The 21012-nt window shown below is 40.9% G+C and overlaps 1 protein-coding gene across 1 annotated transcript in view; it reads left to right on the top strand.

Annotated features, from left to right (window-relative positions):
• Positions 1 to 21012, top strand: part of gucy1b2 (guanylate cyclase 1, soluble, beta 2) — a 41923-nt gene that overhangs the window by 13388 nt on the left and 7523 nt on the right. Inside the window, exons 10-11 of the mRNA XM_079495959.1 lie at positions 563 to 686; positions 1846 to 1994. Coding sequence (XP_079352085.1) covers positions 563 to 686; positions 1846 to 1994 — 273 coding nt within the window. The remainder of the gene's footprint in view (positions 1 to 562; positions 687 to 1845; positions 1995 to 21012) is intronic.

Below are 21012 nucleotides of genomic sequence, written 5' to 3' on the forward strand. Positions count from 1 at the left end.
ATTGACTGAGGAGAACAACGGTGGTGGTCAGGGACGTGCAGAGTGTTAGAGGGGCAGGGGCTGAAATCCCGTAAGAGGGCCCTTTTGGACAAAGCATAGCGATCTACAAGCACTCAACGCGTCGCAGCGCGATGCGTTGAGTGCTTGTAGATCGGCTATTTCCGGGGCGCAACCCAGCACTCTTTATCTACGGGAGATGCGGTGTACGACATGGATTTCTAAACAAATTTGTTCAACACAAAAATGCTGTGTTCAAGACAAGTTCAGGGGACTTCGGAAAAAAAGGAATTCTCCTGAATGCTACCTTCCGGCATGGCATGGAAAGGAGAGGAGTGGCATTTTCATTACTTTCACCATAGTAAATGCTACATTCGTGGTCTGGAAAGGGCAGTTGTTTTACAGACGGGTAAAAGGGCAGGGGCTGAAGCCCCTTTTGATGTCTATGTGTGCATGTCCCTGGTGATGGTAATTTTTCCACCACTGACAAATACTCAACCTAATATGAGCTATGATGACCTATCATGTCCTATGCTGTGACCTATGTGTGCATGTGGGTGTGTAGGAGGAGCTGAGGATCCTGTCGCGCCACCTAGAGGTCGAGAAGATGAAGACGGAGACTCTGCTGTATGCCATGCTGCCTCGCCATGTCGCCAACCAGCTGAAAGATGGCAAGAGGGTGGAGGCAGGTTTGTCTGTCGTTCTGTCATTCTGTCTGTCGTTCTGTCTGTCCGTCTGCCTGTCGTGTGCGTGCCTGCGTGCCTGCGTGCGTGCGTGCGTGCGTGCGTGCGTGCGTGCGTGCGTGCGTGCGTGCGTGCGTGCGTGCGTGCGTGCGTGCGTGCGTGCGGGTCTCAAGCTCTTGTCAGCACGAGGTTAGACGTCCCTCGTATGTCGTGACACTCAGAGAGACAAAGACTGAACTAGATAAAGTGACCCTTGCGGCACAGGTCTCCACCAGGGCAGGTCAGGTTGTGGCCTCCTGGTGGCGCTATAATAGGTCAATGTGAAAAGGCTGCCATTTCTTCTTACCCCTTGGATGGCAATTGGATGATTTGAAGCATTTTGTTCCAAAAATGTGTTTTGCAAAAATCCACCTGTTGGTTGTGCTACAACAGGCCAATGTGAAAAGGGTGGGATATATTCCTCAGCCTAGTAGAGAAGTCTGTGAAAGATTTTACGTAAATTGCACGCTGCGTTCATGATTTGAGGCTTTTTGTTCAAAACGGGCCAATCCTGCAAACTTTGAAAGTTATGTTTACTTTGAATGTTAGCTAATTAGGATGGAATATGAAATATCGGACAGATCCGTCTTGAACACATGACTATAAACTACTGTGTAACGATTTGCGGGATCTTTGGACAGAATCTAGAGGAGTAATATCCAAAAATGTGTTGGCCTCCTGGTCTCCTGGTGGCGCTATAACAGGCCGTTCTGGAAAGTTTGGGGCAGAGGTTCATCGTTGGCATCTCGAGTGTGTGCAAAATTTGGCATCGACTGGGTTAACGGTGCCGGAGATTAGCTGTACACAGATGGACGGACGGACACACACTCTCCCCATGCCTTCGGCCTGGTGGAGACAATAAACTCCTGGCAAAGTAAAAGTCCTCGCAACTTACGATCGGTTCCCTTTTTGAGTGTGTATGTCTGTTTAGCCAGCACACATACACACACACACACACACACACACACACACACACACACACACACACACACACACACACACACACACACACACACACACACACACACTGCAATGAAAAGTTCTTGTTTATGGTGGAACGTTTGGTTTTACTTACCCTCTTGTGTGTGTGCGTGCGTGCGTGCGTGCGTGCACGTGCGTGCGTTAGGGGAGTTTGAGGTGTGCACCATCCTGTTCAGTGACGTGGTAACCTTCACCAACATCTGCGCTGCCTGTGAACCCATCCACATCGTCCACATGCTCAACTGCATGTACTCCAAGTTCGACCGCCTCACCAGCGTCCATGATGTCTATAAGGTGCACAGTGGTAGTAGTAGTAGTTGTTGTTGTTTTGTGGTAAATATTATAGTAGTAGTAGCAGCAAACAGTGATGGAAGAAGTACTCCCATTTGTTACTTAAAGGTAGGCTAAAGTGATTCTCTTTGGTTAAAATTTGTGTTACTGTAAGGGTTTCTCAAAGTGGGTGCCACGACGCAACGGTTAAACTGAAAATTCACTTCAGTTTAAGCTGGCTGTCCACAGAAAGTTGAATTATTATAAAAAACATACACAAGAACGCCTCAACAGTAGTCATCTGCTGAGAGATGGTGGTGTAATGATCAGTCTCCCAGCACAGAGCTTCCATGTTCAAGTCCCAGTCTGCCTGAAGTTCAATGCTGGAGTATTAACCGAAGTCTAACATACAAAAGATCACTTGAAATTTTAAAAAGACTGGCTGAGAATAGGCTGAGAGTGTCCATCTTAATTGTTTAAATAATAAAGTCTGGAGTGAGAACAGCAAAAGTAATGTATTAAACAATAACAATTATATTTTACAGCAAAAGTAATGTATTAAACAAGAACAATTATATTTCTGGTTGATTAAAAGTGCTAAAGTTTTGGTCATCTAAACCTAAGACTAAGAGATGACAATAACTGGTATGCAATGTAATTACATTGAGGCAAACTAAACATCTTGTTTGCTCAATGAAAGAGTAAATGTGGGTAACAGAGTAAAAATGTTCCCACAGATGGTTTTAAACAATAACCTAAATCTCAGTTGAGTCATCATGAACCCTGATCATCAGGGGGTATATCTGTAGATTCAGTCATTCTGTCAGGGGTAGAGGTGTTTTCTGAAGATTTTCTTCTTTTGACCCGCCACCTCTCCCTGAAAATGAAGGGTAAACCTTCATTTTCAGGCTTTTTAAGGTGTAGAGTGCCGAGGCAGCCCGCCTCCCTCCTCCCGCAGCTCCGGTTGAAGAGGGGGGAGGATTCTTTTTAGGAGCCTGCCTCCAGGGGGAGGAGATCCCCCTGGAGGCGGGCTGCAATTTGCATATTAAATTAAACCACTCCAAGGAACAGAACAGCAATGTTGTGCCAGAAACAGAGAGATAGTGCTGCACTGCTGCCTGCTAATGAGAGACAGAGAGAGGGAGAGGGGGGAGGGGAATTGCACCACTCAGTTCACACAGGTGTGATTTTTACTTTATTAGCTTGTTTAAGATGCTTTATTGTTGGGCAACGAAAGACACTTGACAGAAAATGTCTTTGACTGGTCTTGAACGACTGACTTTTGTTTTGCAAGGCATGGTCATATCATCTCCGCCACGGAACCCTGGAAGATGTTGTGGACAACAAAATTCTTAACCTAATTAGAATTAGAAGCACATGCATGAGTGACAATGTACCTTAAGACCTTATTCTGTGAGCCTACTTCAGTGAGAAAAGCTTCACTCAACAGAAAAATAAATTTTCAAATGAAACAAGGGCCAGTTGCACATCTTTAATATTTGCATATTAAGTAAAGTGCTTTATTTTATTATTTCTATCCGTACTGGACTATGGAGATATAATCTATCGTCATGCAGCTGCCTCCACAAGCCACTTGTTATTTACATTTGACTTATTTAATTTACCTATTGAACCAGGCAAACGGTCTTTTACACTCCACTTAAATCCCAGAAGGTCAATTATAACATTCCCGGTATCATTTGCTGTGCCAGCGTGGCGCAGCCAAAAAGCCAGGGGATTGCAAACTAAAGCCAAGGTTGTAGGTTCAAAACTCACAAAACTCAATATAAACACTAAAACAAACAAAATGCCTCAAAAGTGACTCCACTCACTGCCAATCAAACAAATGAAAAAAAAAAAACCTTAAACATCAAATGCCTCAGTGTCAAACAACAATTAGTAATAATAAAATAAAGCACTTCTGTCAAGTGTCTTTTGTTGCCCACCTAAATTCCAAAAGGTCAAGTATTACATTCCCGCAATATGTTTCATGTCTCTGTAGCACAGGGGATATGACCATGCCTTGCAAACTAAAGGTCAGTGGTTCAAGCTCAGTAAAACATAGTTTCTGTTAAGTCTTTTACGCTCCACTTAAATCCCAAAAGGTCAATTATAACATTCCCGGTATCATTTGCTGTGCCAGCATGGCGCAGCAAAAAAAGCCAGGGGTTTGCAAACTAAAGCCAAGGTTGTAGGTCTAATACGACGAATTAGACCGTTCCTCACCCAGGAATCATCCCAGCTCCTAATCCAGACAACAGTCCTGTCAAAACTTGACTATTGTAACTCTCTCCTTACTGGCCTACCGGCATGTGCACTGAAGCCTCTCCAACTGATCCAAAATGACGCAGCTCGCTTGGTCTTCAACCAGCCAAAATTCTCACATGTCTCCCCCCTGCTCCGCTCCCTGCACTGGCTCCCGGTCGCTGCCCGCACAGAATACAAAACTCTGATGTTGGCATTTAAAGCAACCAAAGGTATGGCTCCCCCATATCTTGCCAGCATGATTGAACCCTACAAACCCTCCCGCGCACTCAGATCAGCCAACGCAGGGAAGCTGGAAGTACCCTCACTAAAAACGCCGGGACAACGCTCCACACGTCCCAAACTCTTCTCCCTTCTGGCCCCAAAACTGTGGAATGCACTTCCCGTTGCAATCAGAACTGCAGCATCACTCCCGATCTTCCGCCGTAGTCTGAAAACCCACCTTTTCAGACTCCATCATGGCCCATAGCACTTACCCTACCCCCTTAGACAGCACTTCTTAGACTTATATAGCATTTGAAACAGACTTATAGCATGTCATGTAGACAGCACAATAAGTGCATTGTATGTAGTCATAGCACTTCATAGTATATATGTACAGCATAGTATAGCACATATGTGTAGTTTATATGTATAGTGTCATTATATAGATATGTTCTAGTTATAGTTTATATGTATAGTGTCATTATATAGATATGTTCTAGTCACGGTCTTAGCTTACGCATGTTTCGCGATAAATGCATTTTGTTACATATGTGATGTATTCCCATGCTTTTTGTTCTTGCCTATTGTAAGTCGCTCTGGATTAAGAGCGTCTGCTAAATGCCTAAATTGTAAATTGTAAATTGTTCCAAACTCACAAAACTCAATATAAACACTAAAACAAACAAAATGCCTCAAAAGTGACTCCACTCACTGCCAATCAAACAAATGAAAAATAAACAACCTTAAACATCAAATGCCTCAGTGTCAAACAACAATTAGTAATAATAAAATAAAGCACTTCTGTCAAGTCTTTTGTTTCCCACCTAAATTCCAAAAGGTCAAGTATTACATTCCCGCAACATCTTTCATGTCTAGGTAGCACAGAGGATATGACCATGCCTTGCAAACTGAAGGTTGGTGGTTCAAGCCCAGTAAAACCTATTTTCTGTCAACTGTCTTTCGCTGCTCACCTAAATTCCAAAAGGTCAAGTATTACATTCCTGCAACATCTTTCCTGTCTAGGTAGCACAGAGGATATGACCATGCTTTGCAAACTGAAGGTCAGTGGTTCAAGCCCAGTAAAACATATTTTCTGTCAACGGTCTTTTACGCTCCACTTAAATCCCAAAAGGTCAATTATAACATTCCCGGTATCATTTCCTGTGCCTGCGTGGCGCAGCCAAAAAGCTAGGGGTTTGCCAACTCAAGACAAGGTTGTAGGTTCAAAACTCACAAAACTCAATATAAACACTAAAACAAACAAAATGCCTCAAAAGTGACTCCACTCACTGCCAATCAAACAAATGAAAAATAAACAACCTTAAACATCAAATGCCTCAGTGTCAAACAACAATTAATAATAATAAAATAAAGCACTTCTGTCAAGTGTCTTTTGTTGCCCACCTAAATTCCAAAAGGTCAAGTATTACATTCCCGCAACATCTTTCAAGTCTCTGTAGCAGAGAGGATATGACCATGCCTTGCAAACTGAAGGTCGGCAGTTCAAGCCCAGTAAAACATATTTTCTGGCAAGTCTTTCGCTGCTCACCTAATTTCTAAAAGTTCAAGTATTACCTTCCCGCAACTTCTTTCATGTCTCTGTAGCACAGAGGATATGACCATGCCTTGCAAACTGAAGGTTGGTGGTTCAAGCCCAGTAAAACAAATTTTCTGGCAACTGTCTTTCGCTGCTCACCTAAATTCCAAAAGGTCAAGTATAACATTCCCGCAATATCTTTCATGTGCCAGCGTGGTGCAGTCTAATAGTCAATGGTTCACAAACTAAAGGTTGTAGGTTCAAAACTCACAAAACTCAATATAAAAAATAAAAATCCTCCAAACAACTAACATGCCTCAAAAGTAGCACCAATGCATCAAAAGACAACTGTCAATCAAGTTAATAAAGTGAAAAAAAACAATTTCTAATAAAAAAAACAATTTAATTTAATATGCAAATCCAGCCCGCCTCCAGGGGGAGCTCCTCCCCCTGGAGGCGGGCTTCTAAAAAAGTCCTCCTCCTGGAGGTGTACCCTCCATGCTCCTCCCTCTTCAACCGGAGCTAAAAGAGAGCGGCAGGAGGGAGGCGGGCTGCCTCGGCTCTCTACACCTTAAAAAGCCCGAAAATGAAGGTTTACCCTGAGCAAGATTCAAACCCACCACCTTCAGCTTGTGAGACCTACGCTTTTCTCTTGCGCCACCGGGCATTTCACACTAATAAGATTTTGGAGGTTGTATTTAAGGTTGAAGGGAGAGGTGACATGTCAAAAGATGAAAATCCATAGAAAACACCTACCCCTGACAGAATGACTGAAAATCTAAGAATCTGCTAGATACACCCTCTGATGATCAGGGTTCAACTGAGATTTAGATTATTGCTTAAAACCATATGTTAGAACATTGTTAGAGACTGCACATGGATTTAAACTTTCATTGAAACAAAAGAGAAGTTTCATATCAGCCTAAGTACTGTCATTAAAATTCATACCCATTGTATCATATTAGTTTCCGATGATCAAAAGTTAAGTACACTTTGTTCTCACTTAAGACTTTTACTTTAAAGTGAGAACAACAAGTGTACTGTAGTCTGTTTATCAAAAACTCTACAAACAGGCTGCAGGGGATCTTGCTAATCAGCACAGGTGGAAATAATGTTCTCAATCAGTGGCATGCTCTTTCACCTAGAAGACACTCTATTACAAAAGTGTTTTGTGATTAGTGTAATTCTTTTTTACACTTACATTTTGTTAAGTACAGTTGCTGTTCTCACTTTAGACTGTTACAATAAAATGGTCATTAAAGTGTTTTCAACTAGTTTCTCAAACAGTGCTGTTATGACCACAGCTCATCTTAGAGTAGCTCAATTCATTTAGAAAAAACAACACTTTATACACTCATGGCATGCAGCATGTCAATCAAATCAAGTATAGGCTGAGCTCCATACTTGTGATATGCATTCTGTTTTGAGCTATTCTAGTGACTCAAGGATATACATTATTTAATTGAATCAAACAAATTCCATTGTATGTATTTAATACAACAAACACCAATCAATTAAATACAAAAACAAACAAACAACAATTTGGGCTAAGAACTAAGTACTGTGGAATTGTATGTGTGACCATGTCTTAAATTCAACTTGATGGTATGCCATCTTGGGAAACCATTAAAAGTGCTAAGGTAACCACACTGCTTATACATTCCACAATGGTGAGAGTAGACAAGCCTATAAGCAGAGGTTTGTTAGAAGAACCACATTATGAAGGTCAAAGGCAACATTTCTGCACATTGGTCATCGACACTGACGCGTAGAGAGGGGACACCTGAGAAACATACATTAGGACCACAAAAGTCCAAAAAATTAATTGATGGCCTAAACTCAAAATGTGCTAAGGCAATTACAAGCAGTTTCCTACTTTGCTCAGTCAGTGCACACAAAGAAAGACCAAACAGGAAATGTGGCATGGGCACCAGGCTTTATAGGGGAGGGGCTAATCAGTACCTACTGACACCTGAGTAATTGGGGTGTGGCCTGGTCTCCCTGTCAGGTGTAAGTAGCCTAATCAAACAAGTCCCATTTGCAGCAGAAATAGCAGGGCCAGTATCTTAACCAGTGCACCACCATAGTTCATATCTGAACTGTTCTTTTGTGTACAATTCAGTGAAAGATCAGATAAAGGTGCAAGAGTCAGGTAAAAGTAGAAAGACATCCTTGCTGTATTTGAACCAGGAACCTTCTGGTTGCAAGCCCTGTATCTTCACCACTGCACCACCACTTCTCATACAGAACTCATGCTATTGCATGCTCTACAGTGAAATATTGGATAAAGATGCAAGTTTGAAAAAATACCCTTTGTTAGGAAGGCCCATATCTTCACCACTGCACCAACTGGCTCATGTAGAATTGATACTATTGTGCACACTTCATTGAAAGATCAGATAAAGGTTCAAGAGTCAGGTAAAAGTAGAAAGACATCGTTGCTGTATTTGAACCAGGAACCTTCTGGTTGCAAGCCCTGTATCTTCACCACTGCACCACCACTTCTCATACAGAATTCATGCTATTGCATGCTCTACAGTGAAATATTGGATAAAGATGCAAGTTTGAAAAAATACCCTTGCTGGACTTGAACACAGAACGTTCTGTTTGGAAGGCACATATCTTCACCACTGCACCATCTTGGTTCAAGGATTGTTTGTTCTCTTGTGACCTCTTCATTGAAACGACAGGTACAGGTACAAGGGTACAAATTTGGAAAGATGCCAAAAACATAAAAGAAGAAACAACAAAAGGTTCTGCTTGTGGAAATGCAGGTCCAAACTTGGAAAATAGCCCTTGCTGGATTTGATTTGAACCAGCAAACTTGGGCCTGTATCTTCACGACTGCACCACCACAGTCCATACATCACCTCTTCTCTTGAGTGCTGTTTAGTGAAAGATTAAATAAAAGTAACAGAGCCAGATAAAAGTTTGAAAAAAAAATACCTTGCTGGTTTTGTACCAAAAGTGCTCTTCTTACAAGGCCTGTATCTTAATTAGAGCCCTGCAAGCCCATTGGGACCCGACCAGGTCCCGGCCGTTTCTGTCCGTGACCAATGAGCCGATGTGAAAATCTCCCCCCCCACACACACACACACACACACACACACACACACACACACACACACACACACACACACACACACACACACACACACACACACACACACACACACACACACACACAGTTACCACAATAAAATCTGGTAAAGACTTTTAACAAACAGTGTGTTGAATTCTCTTCAGACATAAAACATTTCTCGTTTCTTCTGTCTGTCAGAGTGTCCATGCCACGGTGCTGTGCTCTCATCCTCTCTCTCTTCTGATTAGTTATGCACTGCAGCTGCACGCACATACACATACACATACACATACACATACACATACACATACACATACACATACACACACACTCTTCTAGGTGCTGCCACACTTATAAAAGAGCCGCGCACGTCTTAAGCTGTGCGCAGCTTATTTTCCGAGTTTTTAGACAGCTGGTGGATGGAAAAGAAGCTCCACCGCCGCAGACGACTTGCGCGACGGCCAGATTCCCGGAAACGCTCTCCTCCGCGCAAGTCGTCCGCGGAGGTGGAGCTTAATTTCCATCCACCAGCTGTCTAAAAACTCGGAAAATAAGGTGCGCACAGCTTAAGACGTGCACGGCTGTCGACCGTTTTGCGCTTAGGTGTGATTTGTGTCAATAAAGATGTCTTGAAATCAAAACCGTTTAAAAGTCAGGGGTTAGCAAACTAAAGCCAAGGTTGTAGGTTCAAAACTCAAAAACTCAATATAAACAACAAAACTTTACTTAATATGCAAATATTGAAGATGTGCAATTGGCAAATTAATAAAGCTCCTCCCTTGTAGAGTGAAGCTTTTCTCACTGAAATGTATGTTAGTCTTTGGCCTTCAGTACAAGTAGGCTCTTCTACAAGTAGGCTCACAGAATAGGCTCTTCTACAAGTAGGCTCACATAATAAGGTCTTAAGGTATATTGTCACTCATGCATGTGTGCTTCTAATTCCCATAACGTTAAGAACTTTGTTGTCCACAACATCTTCCAGGTTTCTGTGGCGGAGATAATATGACCATGCTTTGTAAACCAAAGGTCAGTGGTTCAAGAACAGTCAAAGACAATTTCTGTCTAGTGTCTTTCGTTGCCCAACGATAAAGCATCTTAAAGCTTTAAGATGTATTTTCCCTGACGTTGAGCATGTGATGAAAAAGTCATTTGAAAGGAAACACTTTTGGAAATGCACAAGTGTGAGTCTAAATCCCATAAGGTGAAGAACTGTTGTCCCCAGCATCTTAAGAAATGTGTTGTCCCCAACATCTTCAGTCTTTTACGCTCCACTTAAATCCCAAAAGGTCAATTATAACATTCCCGGTATCATTTCCTGTGCCAGCGTGGCGCAGCCAAAAAGCTAGGGGTTTGCAAACTAAAGACAAGGTTGTAGGTTCAAAACTCACAAAACTCAATATAAACACTAAAACAAACAAAATGCCTCAAAAGTGACTCCACTCACTGCCAATCAAACAAATGAAAAATAAACAACCTTAAACATCAAATGCCTCAGTGTCAAACAACAATTAATAATAATAAAATAAAGCACTTCTGTCAAGTGTCTTTTGTTGCCCACCTAAATTCCAAAAGGTCAAGTATTACATTCCCGCAACATCTTTCAAGTCTCTGTAGCACAGAGGATATGACCATGCCTTGCAAACTGAAGGTCGGCAGTTCAAGCCCAGTAAAACATATTTTCTGTCAACGGTCTTTTACGCTCCACTTAAATCCCAAAAGGTCAATTATAACATTCCCGGTATCATTTCCTGTGCCTGCGTGGCGCAGCCAAAAAGCTAGGGGTTTGTCAACTAAAGACAAGGTTGTAGGTTCAAAACTCACAAAACTCAATATAAACACTAAAACAAACAAAATGCCTCAAAAGTGACTCCACTCACTGCCAATCAAACAAATGAAAAATAAACAACCTTAAACATCAAATGCCTCAGTGTCAAACAACAATTAATAATAAAATAAAGCACTTCTGTCAAGTGTCTTTTGTTGCCCACCTAAATTCCAAAAGGTCAAGTATTACATTCCCGCAACATCTTTCAAGTCTCAGTAGCAGAGAGGATATGACCATGCCTTGCAAACTGAAGGTCAGCAGTTCAAGCCCAGTAAAACATATTTTCTGTCAACGGTCTTTTACGCTCCACTTAAATCCCAAAAGGTCAATTATAACATTCCCGGTATCATTTCCTGTGCCTGCGTGGCGCAGCCAAAAAGCTAGGGGTTTGTCAACTAAAGACAAGGTTGTAGGTTCAAAACTCACAAAACTCAATATAAACACTAAAACAAACAAAATGCCTCAAAAGTGACTCCACTCACTGCCAATCAAACAAATGAAAAATAAACAACCTTAAACATCAAATGCCTCAGTGTCAAACAACAATTAATAATAAAATAAAGCACTTCTGTCAAGTGTCTTTTGTTGCCCACCTAAATTCCAAAAGGTCAAGTATTACATTCCCGCAACATCTTTCAAGTCTCAGTAGCAGAGAGGATATGACCATGCCTTGCAAACTGAAGGTCAGCAGTTCAAGCCCAGTAAAACATATTTTCTGTCAACTGTCTTTCGCTGCTCACCTAATTTCCAAAAGTTCAAGTATTACCTCCCCGCAACTTCTTTCATGTCTCTGTAGCACAGAGGATATGACCATGCCTTGCAAACTGAAGGTTGGTGGTTCAAGCCCAGTAAAACAAATTTTCTGTCAACTGTCTTTCGCTGCTCACCTAAATTCCAAAAGGTCAAGTATAACATTCCCGCAATATCTTTCATGTGCCAGCGTGGTGCAGTCTAATAGTCAATGGTTCACAAACTAAAGGTTGTAGGTTCAAAACTCACAAAACTCAATATAAAAACAAAAAATCCTCCAAACAACTAACATGCCTCAAAAGTAGCACCAATGCATCAAAAGACAACTGTCAATCAAGTTAATAAAGTGAAAAAAAACAATTTCTAATAAAAAAAACTATTTAATTTAATATGCAAATCCAGCCCGCCTCCAGGGGGAGCTCCTCCCCATGGAGGCGGGCTTCTAAAAAAGTCCTCCTCCTGGAGGTGTACCCTCCATGCTCCTCCCTCTTCAACCGGAGCTAAAGGAGAGCGGGAGGAGGGAGGCGGGCTGCCTCGGCTCTCTACACCTTAAAAAGCCCGAAAATGAAGGTTTACCCTGAGCAAGATTCAAACCCACCACCTTCAGCTTGTGAGACCTATGCTTTTCTCTTGCGCCACCGGGCATTTCACACTAATAAGATTTTGGAGGTTGTATTTAAGGTTGAAGGGAGAGGTGACATGTCAAAAGATGAAAATCCATAGAACACACCTACCCCTGACAGAATGACTGAAAATCTAAGAATCTGCTAGATACACCCTCTGATGATCAGGGTTCAACTGAGATTTAGATTATTGCTTAAAACCATATGTTAGAACATTGTTAGAGACTGCACATGGATTTACACTTTCATTGAAACAAAAGAGAAGTTTCATATCAGCCTAAGTACTGTCATTAAAATTCATACCCATTGTATCATATTAGTTTCCGATGATCAAAAGTTAAGTACACTTTGTTCTCACTTAAGACTTTTACTTTAAAGTGAGAACAACAAGTGTACTGTAGTCTGTTTATCAAAAACTCTACAAACAGGCTGCAGGGGATCTTGCTAATCAGCACAGGTGGAAATAATGTTCTCAATCAGTGGCATGCTCTTTCACCTAGAAGACACTCTATAGAGACACACGGGGACTACAAATTCCACGCCCCCAAATGAGACAGCGTCCCCACTTCTGGTCCGTTTCAACTGTGTACTGCAGCTGCCAATGCAATCCCTATGAGAGGCATCATAAAATACCCTTATTTCACTGGTTCATTACTGAGGCTGTAGCGATTTATTTTGTGTTCGAATAATGTGTCCCATATGTTTTATTTGTCCTTTTTAATGTCATATACCTGCCATCTCAATATACAACCCACAATGTACTATAATATACTCCATAAGATTGTAAAGACTGCTAGCATCGGATATATTGAAGTTTCCCTGACGTATGATTTGTACGTCACGCATTAATCCTTATAAATACCGCTAGATGCGGCATTCCCCAGCGACGGATCGAGCGACCACGACAGAGTCCAGCGTTGTAAACGGTTAAACGGCCAGTCTTCATCATGCCTAAAGTGTGCTGCGTTCCTCTTTGTAAAAACAACAAAGAAAAAAACCCAGACTTGATGTTTCATCAACTTCCAGCTGATCATGAAAAGAGACAGAAATGGCTGCACCCATCCACTAGTAAAAAATCTGTGAAACCATCCAGAAGAAGTTTGTGAACTCCACAAGTGGTGGAAATTAAGTATTCAAGTGAAGCTTATGAAGGTATATGTCACAGTGAAAATAGCCTTGAAACTTATGATAGTCAGTCATGACGCAACTTCACCCTGTCTTTAGTGCCTTGCTACATTTACAACGTTTAAGTGTACATAAGCGTTCAGATTTCAAATATAAAGTGCTCACCCCCGGAGCTACGGATGTTATACATTTGCACGTTTATTAGCACCCGTGTAGTCCTTATATTGTTCAATAAAAAGCATTTTTATCCGACGGCTGGCCAATTTCTAATTTTTTCGCTATATGCTTTCAATACGTGCCCTTATCGGTTGGGAGGTGTATTGCACTCATGCATTATTATAACCTTTATAGAAAATGGTCACCGATCGGATTAAAATGCATTTTCTTGAACAATACGGGATGCACGGGTGTTAATAGCAGCCCGTTCAAAATTCTAACATCCGTGTCCCCGGGGGTGAGCACTTTATAGGCTATTTGAAATCTGAACGTTTACAAATGCACATAATTTAGCCAGGCGCTCAAAACAAAGCAAGTCACGCCACGACGCACGTGAAGGACGAGCGTCATGTGAACCATTAATCCTACTGAATATGATATAGATTGACAATATCAAGAAGGCAGGCAAAATCATCTGAGGAGCATATGCTGCTATATAGGATTACACAGACTGAAATTGACTGCCTGAAAAGTAATGTATTATATTATTCTTCATGAAGCTCCCAATTCCCGTGAAATTGCAATATATTGGCTATATAAATAAATAGCCCATATATTGTAATATGTATTAAAACTGTAATAAATAAGATAGATTCTAATTGATATTTTATTATCTATAAACCTGGAGAATCCACTAGATAGTTGACAATATCTGGATATGTCACTCCTGGCCATTTAGTCGGGTCATTTTCCCAACTACTTTTAGGCAAATCATATGGACAAATTGATAATCCAACAAGTTTTATTTTTTCTTTGTACCGTCGGAGCTCCGCGGCAGGTAAAGAATTCATATACGCCTGCATGTTCACACCATGCACCACAAATACGGATAATGTATCTTCAAACTCGGCGGCGCTTGGAACGTCACTTATAAGCGACAGGTAATCAGTCTGTCAACTCAGCTCTGCTCCGTTAACATTATGGGTAACTCATTCAAGTGGTAAATTAAATGTGAAACAAGTCATCTATTGAGAAAACAAAAAAATATGTTGACAAAGACACTTCATACATTTGGAAACATATTTTTATTCAAATCAATATAGTCTTCAGTTCATGTTGTATTATTTTAAAAGTAGGCTAACTACAGTGGAATTTCAATTGACTTCTATGGGCTGGCATGCAGTACACTGGTCTAACGGACCAGAAGTGGGGCCGCTGTCTCATTTGGGGGCGTGAAATTTGTAGTCCCCGTGTGTCTCTATTACAAAAGTGTTTTGTGATTAGTGTAATTCTTTTTTACACTTACATTTTGTTAAGTACAGTTGCTGTTCTCACTTTAGACTGTTACAATAAAATGGTCATTAAAGTGTTTTCAACTAGTTTCTCAAACAGTGCTGTTATGACCACAGCTCATCTTAGAGTAGCTCAATTCATTTAGAAAAAACAACACTTTATACACTCATGGCATGCAGCATGTCAATCAAATCAAGTATAGGCTGAGCTCCATACTTGTGATATGCATTCTGTTTTGAGCTATTCTAGTGACTCAAGGATATACATTATTTAATTGAATCAAACAAATTCCATTGTATGTATTTAATACAACAAACACCAATCAATTAAATACAAAAACAAACAACAATTTGGGCTAAGAACTAAGTACTGTGGAATTGTATGTGTGACCATGTCTTAAATTCAACTTGATGGTATGCCATCTTGGGAAACCATTAAAAGTGCTAAGGTAACCACACTGCTTATACATTCCACAATGGTGAGAGTAGACAAGCCTATAAGCAGAGGTTTGTTAGAAGAACCACATTATGAAGGTCAAAGGCAACATTTCTGCACATTGGTCATCGACACTGACGCGTAGAGAGGGGACACCTGAGAAACATACATTAGGACCACAAAGTCCAAAAAATTAATTGATGGCCTAAACTCAAAATGTGCTAAGGCAATTACAAGCAGTTTCCTACTTTGCTCAGTCAGTGCACACAAAGAAAGACCAAACAGGAAATGTGGCATGGGCACCAGGCTTTATAGGGGAGGGGCTAATCAGTACCTACTGACACCTGAGTAATTGGGGTGTGGCCTGGTCTCCCTGTCAGGTGTAAGTAGCCTAATCAAACAAGTCCCATTTGCAGCAGAAATAGCAGGGCCAGTATCTTAACCAGTGCACCACCATAGTTCATATCTGAACTGTTCTTTTGTGTACAATTCAGTGAAAGATCAGATAAAGGTGCAAGAGTCAGGTAAAAGTAGAAAGACATCCTTGCTGTATTTGAACCAGGAACCTTCTGGTTGCAAGCCCTGTATCTTCACCACTGCACCACCACTTCTCATACAGAACTCATGCTATTGCATGCTCTACAGTGAAATATTGGATAAAGATGCAAGTTTGAAAAAATACCCTTTGTTAGGAAGGCCCATATCTTCACCACTGCACCAACTGGCTCATGTAGAATTGATACTATTGTGCACACTTCATTGAAAGATCAGATAAAGGTTCAAGAGTCAGGTAAAAGTAGAAAGACATCGTTGCTGTATTTGAACCAGGAACCTTCTGGTTGCAAGCCCTGTATCTTCACCACTGCACCACCACTTCTCATACAGAATTCATGCTATTGCATGCTCTACAGTGAAATATTGGATAAAGATGCAAGTTTGAAAAAATACCCTTGCTGGACTTGAACACAGAACGTTCTGTTTGGAAGGCACATATCTTCACCACTGCACCATCTTGGTTCAAGGATTGTTTGTTCTCTTGTGACCTCTTCATTGAAACGACAGGTACAGGTACAAGGGTACAAATTTGGAAAGATGCCAAAAACATAAAAGAAGAAACAACAAAAGGTTCTGCTTGTGGAAATGCAGGTCCAAACTTGGAAAATAGCCCTTGCTGGATTTGATTTGAACCAGCAAACTTGGGCCTGTATCTTCACGACTGCACCACCACAGTCCATACATCACCTCTTCTCTTGAGTGCTGTTTAGTGAAAGATTAAATAAAAGTAACAGAGCCAGATAAAAGTTTGAAAAACAAATACCTTGCTGGTTTTGTACCAAAAGTGCTCTTCTTACAAGGCCTGTATCTTAATTAGAGCCCTGCAAGCCCATTGGGACCCGACCAGGTCCCGGCCGTTTCTGTCCGTGACCAATGAGCCGATGTGAAAATCTCCCCCCCCACACACACACACACACACACACACACACACACACACACACACACACACACACACACACACACACACACACACACACACACACACACACACACACACACACACACACACAGTTACCACAATAAAATCTGGTAAAGACTTTTAACAAACAGTGTGTTGAATTCTCTTCAGACATAAAACATTTCTCGTTTCTTCTGTCTGTCAGAGTGTCCATGCCACGGTGCTGTGCTCTCATCCTCTCTCTCTTCTGATTAGTTATGCACTGCAGCTGCACGCACATACACATACACATACACATACACATACACATACACATACACACACACTCTTCTAGGTGCTGCCACACTTATAAAAGAGCCGCGCACGTCTTAAGCTGTGCGCAGCTTATTTTCCGAGTTTTTAGACAGCTGGTGGATGGAAAAGATGCTCCACCGCCGCAGACGACTTGCGCGACGGCCAGATTCCCGGAAACGCTCTCCTCCGCGCAAGTCGTCCGCGGAGGTGGAGCTTAATTTCCATCCACCAGCTGTCTAAAAACTCGGAAAATAAGGTGCGCACAGCTTAAGACGTGCACGGCTGTCGACCGTTTTGCGCTTAGGTGTGATTTGTGTCAATAAAGATGTCTTGAAATCAAAACCGTTTAAAAGTCAGGGGTTAGCAAACTAAAGCCAAGGTTGTAGGTTCAAAACTCAAAAACTCAATATAAACAACAAAACTTTACTTAATATGCAAATATTGAAGATGTGCAATTGGCAAATTAATAAAGCTCCTCCCTTGTAGAGTGAAGCTTTTCTCACTGAAATGTATGTTAGTCTTTGGCCTTCAGTACAAGTAGGCTCTTCTACAAGTAGGCTCACAGAATAGGCTCTTCTACAAGTAGGCTCACATAATAAGGTCTTAAGGTATATTGTCACTCATGCATGTGTGCTTCTAATTCCCATAACGTTAAGAACTTTGTTGTCCACAACATCTTCCAGGTTTCTGTGGCGGAGATAATATGACCATGCTTTGTAAACCAAAGGTCAGTGGTTCAAGAACAGTCAAAGACAATTTCTGTCTAGTGTCTTTCGTTGCCCAACGATAAAGCATCTTAAAGCTTTAAGATGTATTTTCCCTGACGTTGAGCATGTGATGAAAAAGTCATTTGAAAGGAAACACTTTTGGAAATGCACAAGTGTGAGTCTAAATCCCATAAGGTGAAGAACTGTTGTCCCCAGCATCTTAAGAAATGTGTTGTCCCCAACATCTTCAGTCTTTTACGCTCCACTTAAATCCCAAAAGGTCAATTATAACATTCCCGGTATCATTTCCTGTGCCAGCGTGGCGCAGCCAAAAAGCTAGGGGTTTGCAAACTAAAGACAAGGTTGTAGGTTCAAAACTCACAAAACTCAATATAAACACTAAAACAAACAAAATGCCTCAAAAGTGACTCCACTCACTGCCAATCAAACAAATGAAAAATAAACAACCTTAAACATCAAATGCCTCAGTGTCAAACAACAATTAATAATAATAAAATAAAGCACTTCTGTCAAGTGTCTTTTGTTGCCCACCTAAATTCCAAAAGGTCAAGTATTACATTCCCGCAACATCTTTCAAGTCTCTGTAGCACAGAGGATATGACCATGCCTTGCAAACTGAAGGTCGGCAGTTCAAGCCCAGTAAAACATATTTTCTGTCAACGGTCTTTTACGCTCCACTTAAATCCCAAAAGGTCAATTATAACATTCCCGGTATCATTTCCTGTGCCTGCGTGGCGCAGCCAAAAAGCTAGGGGTTTGTCAACTAAAGACAAGGTTGTAGGTTCAAAACTCACAAAACTCAATATAAACACTAAAACAAACAAAATGCCTCAAAAGTGACTCCACTCACTGCCAATCAAACAAATGAAAAATAAACAACCTTAAACATCAAATGCCTCAGTGTCAAACAACAATTAATAATAAAATAAAGCACTTCTGTCAAGTGTCTTTTGTTGCCCACCTAAATTCCAAAAGGTCAAGTATTACATTCCCGCAACATCTTTCAAGTCTCAGTAGCAGAGAGGATATGACCATGCCTTGCAAACTGAAGGTCAGCAGTTCAAGCCCAGTAAAACATATTTTCTGTCAACGGTCTTTTACGCTCCACTTAAATCCCAAAAGGTCAATTATAACATTCCCGGTATCATTTCCTGTGCCTGCGTGGCGCAGCCAAAAAGCTAGGGGTTTGTCAACTAAAGACAAGGTTGTAGGTTCAAAACTCACAAAACTCAATATAAACACTAAAACAAACAAAATGCCTCAAAAGTGACTCCACTCACTGCCAATCAAACAAATGAAAAATAAACAACCTTAAACATCAAATGCCTCAGTGTCAAACAACAATTAATAATAAAATAAAGCACTTCTGTCAAGTGTCTTTTGTTGCCCACCTAAATTCCAAAAGGTCAAGTATTACATTCCCGCAACATCTTTCAAGTCTCAGTAGCAGAGAGGATATGACCATGCCTTGCAAACTGAAGGTCAGCAGTTCAAGCCCAGTAAAACATATTTTCTGTCAACTGTCTTTCGCTGCTCACCTAATTTCCAAAAGTTCAAGTATTACCTCCCCGCAACTTCTTTCATGTCTCTGTAGCACAGAGGATATGACCATGCCTTGCAAACTGAAGGTTGGTGGTTCAAGCCCAGTAAAACAAATTTTCTGTCAACTGTCTTTCGCTGCTCACCTAAATTCCAAAAGGTCAAGTATAACATTCCCGCAATATCTTTCATGTGCCAGCGTGGTGCAGTCTAATAGTCAATGGTTCACAAACTAAAGGTTGTAGGTTCAAAACTCACAAAACTCAATATAAAAACAAAAAATCCTCCAAACAACTAACATGCCTCAAAAGTAGCACCAATGCATCAAAAGACAACTGTCAATCAAGTTAATAAAGTGAAAAAAAACAATTTCTAATAAAAAAAACTATTTAATTTAATATGCAAATCCAGCCCGCCTCCAGGGGGAGCTCCTCCCCATGGAGGCGGGCTTCTAAAAAAGTCCTCCTCCTGGAGGTGTACCCTCCATGCTCCTCCCTCTTCAACCGGAGCTAAAGGAGAGCGGGAGGAGGGAGGCGGGCTGCCTCGGCTCTCTACACCTTAAAAAGCCCGAAAATGAAGGTTTACCCTGAGCAAGATTCAAACCCACCACCTTCAGCTTGTGAGACCTATGCTTTTCTCTTGCGCCACCGGGCATTTCACACTAATAAGATTTTGGAGGTTGTATTTAAGGTTGAAGGGAGAGGTGACATGTCAAAAGATGAAAATCCATAGAACACACCTACCCCTGACAGAATGACTGAAAATCTAAGAATCTGCTAGATACACCCTCTGATGATCAGGGTTCAACTGAGATTTAGATTATTGCTTAAAACCATATGTTAGAACATTGTTAGAGACTGCACATGGATTTACACTTTCATTGAAACAAAAGAGAAGTTTCATATCAGCCTAAGTACTGTCATTAAAATTCATACCCATTGTATCATATTAGTTTCCGATGATCAAAAGTTAAGTACACTTTGTTCTCACTTAAGACTTTTACTTTAAAGTGAGAACAACAAGTGTACTGTAGTCTGTTTATCAAAAACTCTACAAACAGGCTGCAGGGGATCTTGCTAATCAGCACAGGTGGAAATAATGTTCTCAATCAGTGGCATGCTCTTTCACCTAGAAGACACTCTATTACAAAAGTGTTTTGTGATTAGTGTAATTCTTTTTTACACTTACATTTTGTTAAGTACAGTTGCTGTTCTCACTTTAGACTGTTACAATAAAATGGTCATTAAAGTGTTTTCAACTAGTTTCTCAAACAGTGCTGTTATGACCACAGCTCATCTTAGAGTAGCTCAATTCATTTAGAAAAAACAACACTTTATACACTCATGGCATGCAGCATGTCAATCAAATCAAGTATAGGCTGAGCTCCATACTTGTGATATGCATTCTGTTTTGAGCTATTCTAGTGACTCAAGGATATACATTATTTAATTGAATCAAACAAATTCCATTGTATGTATTTAATACAACAAACACCAATCAATTAAATACAAAAACAAACAACAATTTGGGCTAAGAACTAAGTACTGTGGAATTGTATGTGTGACCATGTCTTAAATTCAACTTGATGGTATGCCATCTTGGGAAACCATTAAAAGTGCTAAGGTAACCACACTGCTTATACATTCCACAATGGTGAGAGTAGACAAGCCTATAAGCAGAGGTTTGTTAGAAGAACCACATTATGAAGGTCAAAGGCAACATTTCTGCACATT

The sequence above is a fragment of the Electrona antarctica genome (genome assembly GCF_951216825.1).
Source record: "Electrona antarctica genome assembly, chromosome: 24".
NCBI classification, from domain to species: Eukaryota; Metazoa; Chordata; class Actinopteri; order Myctophiformes; family Myctophidae; genus Electrona; species Electrona antarctica.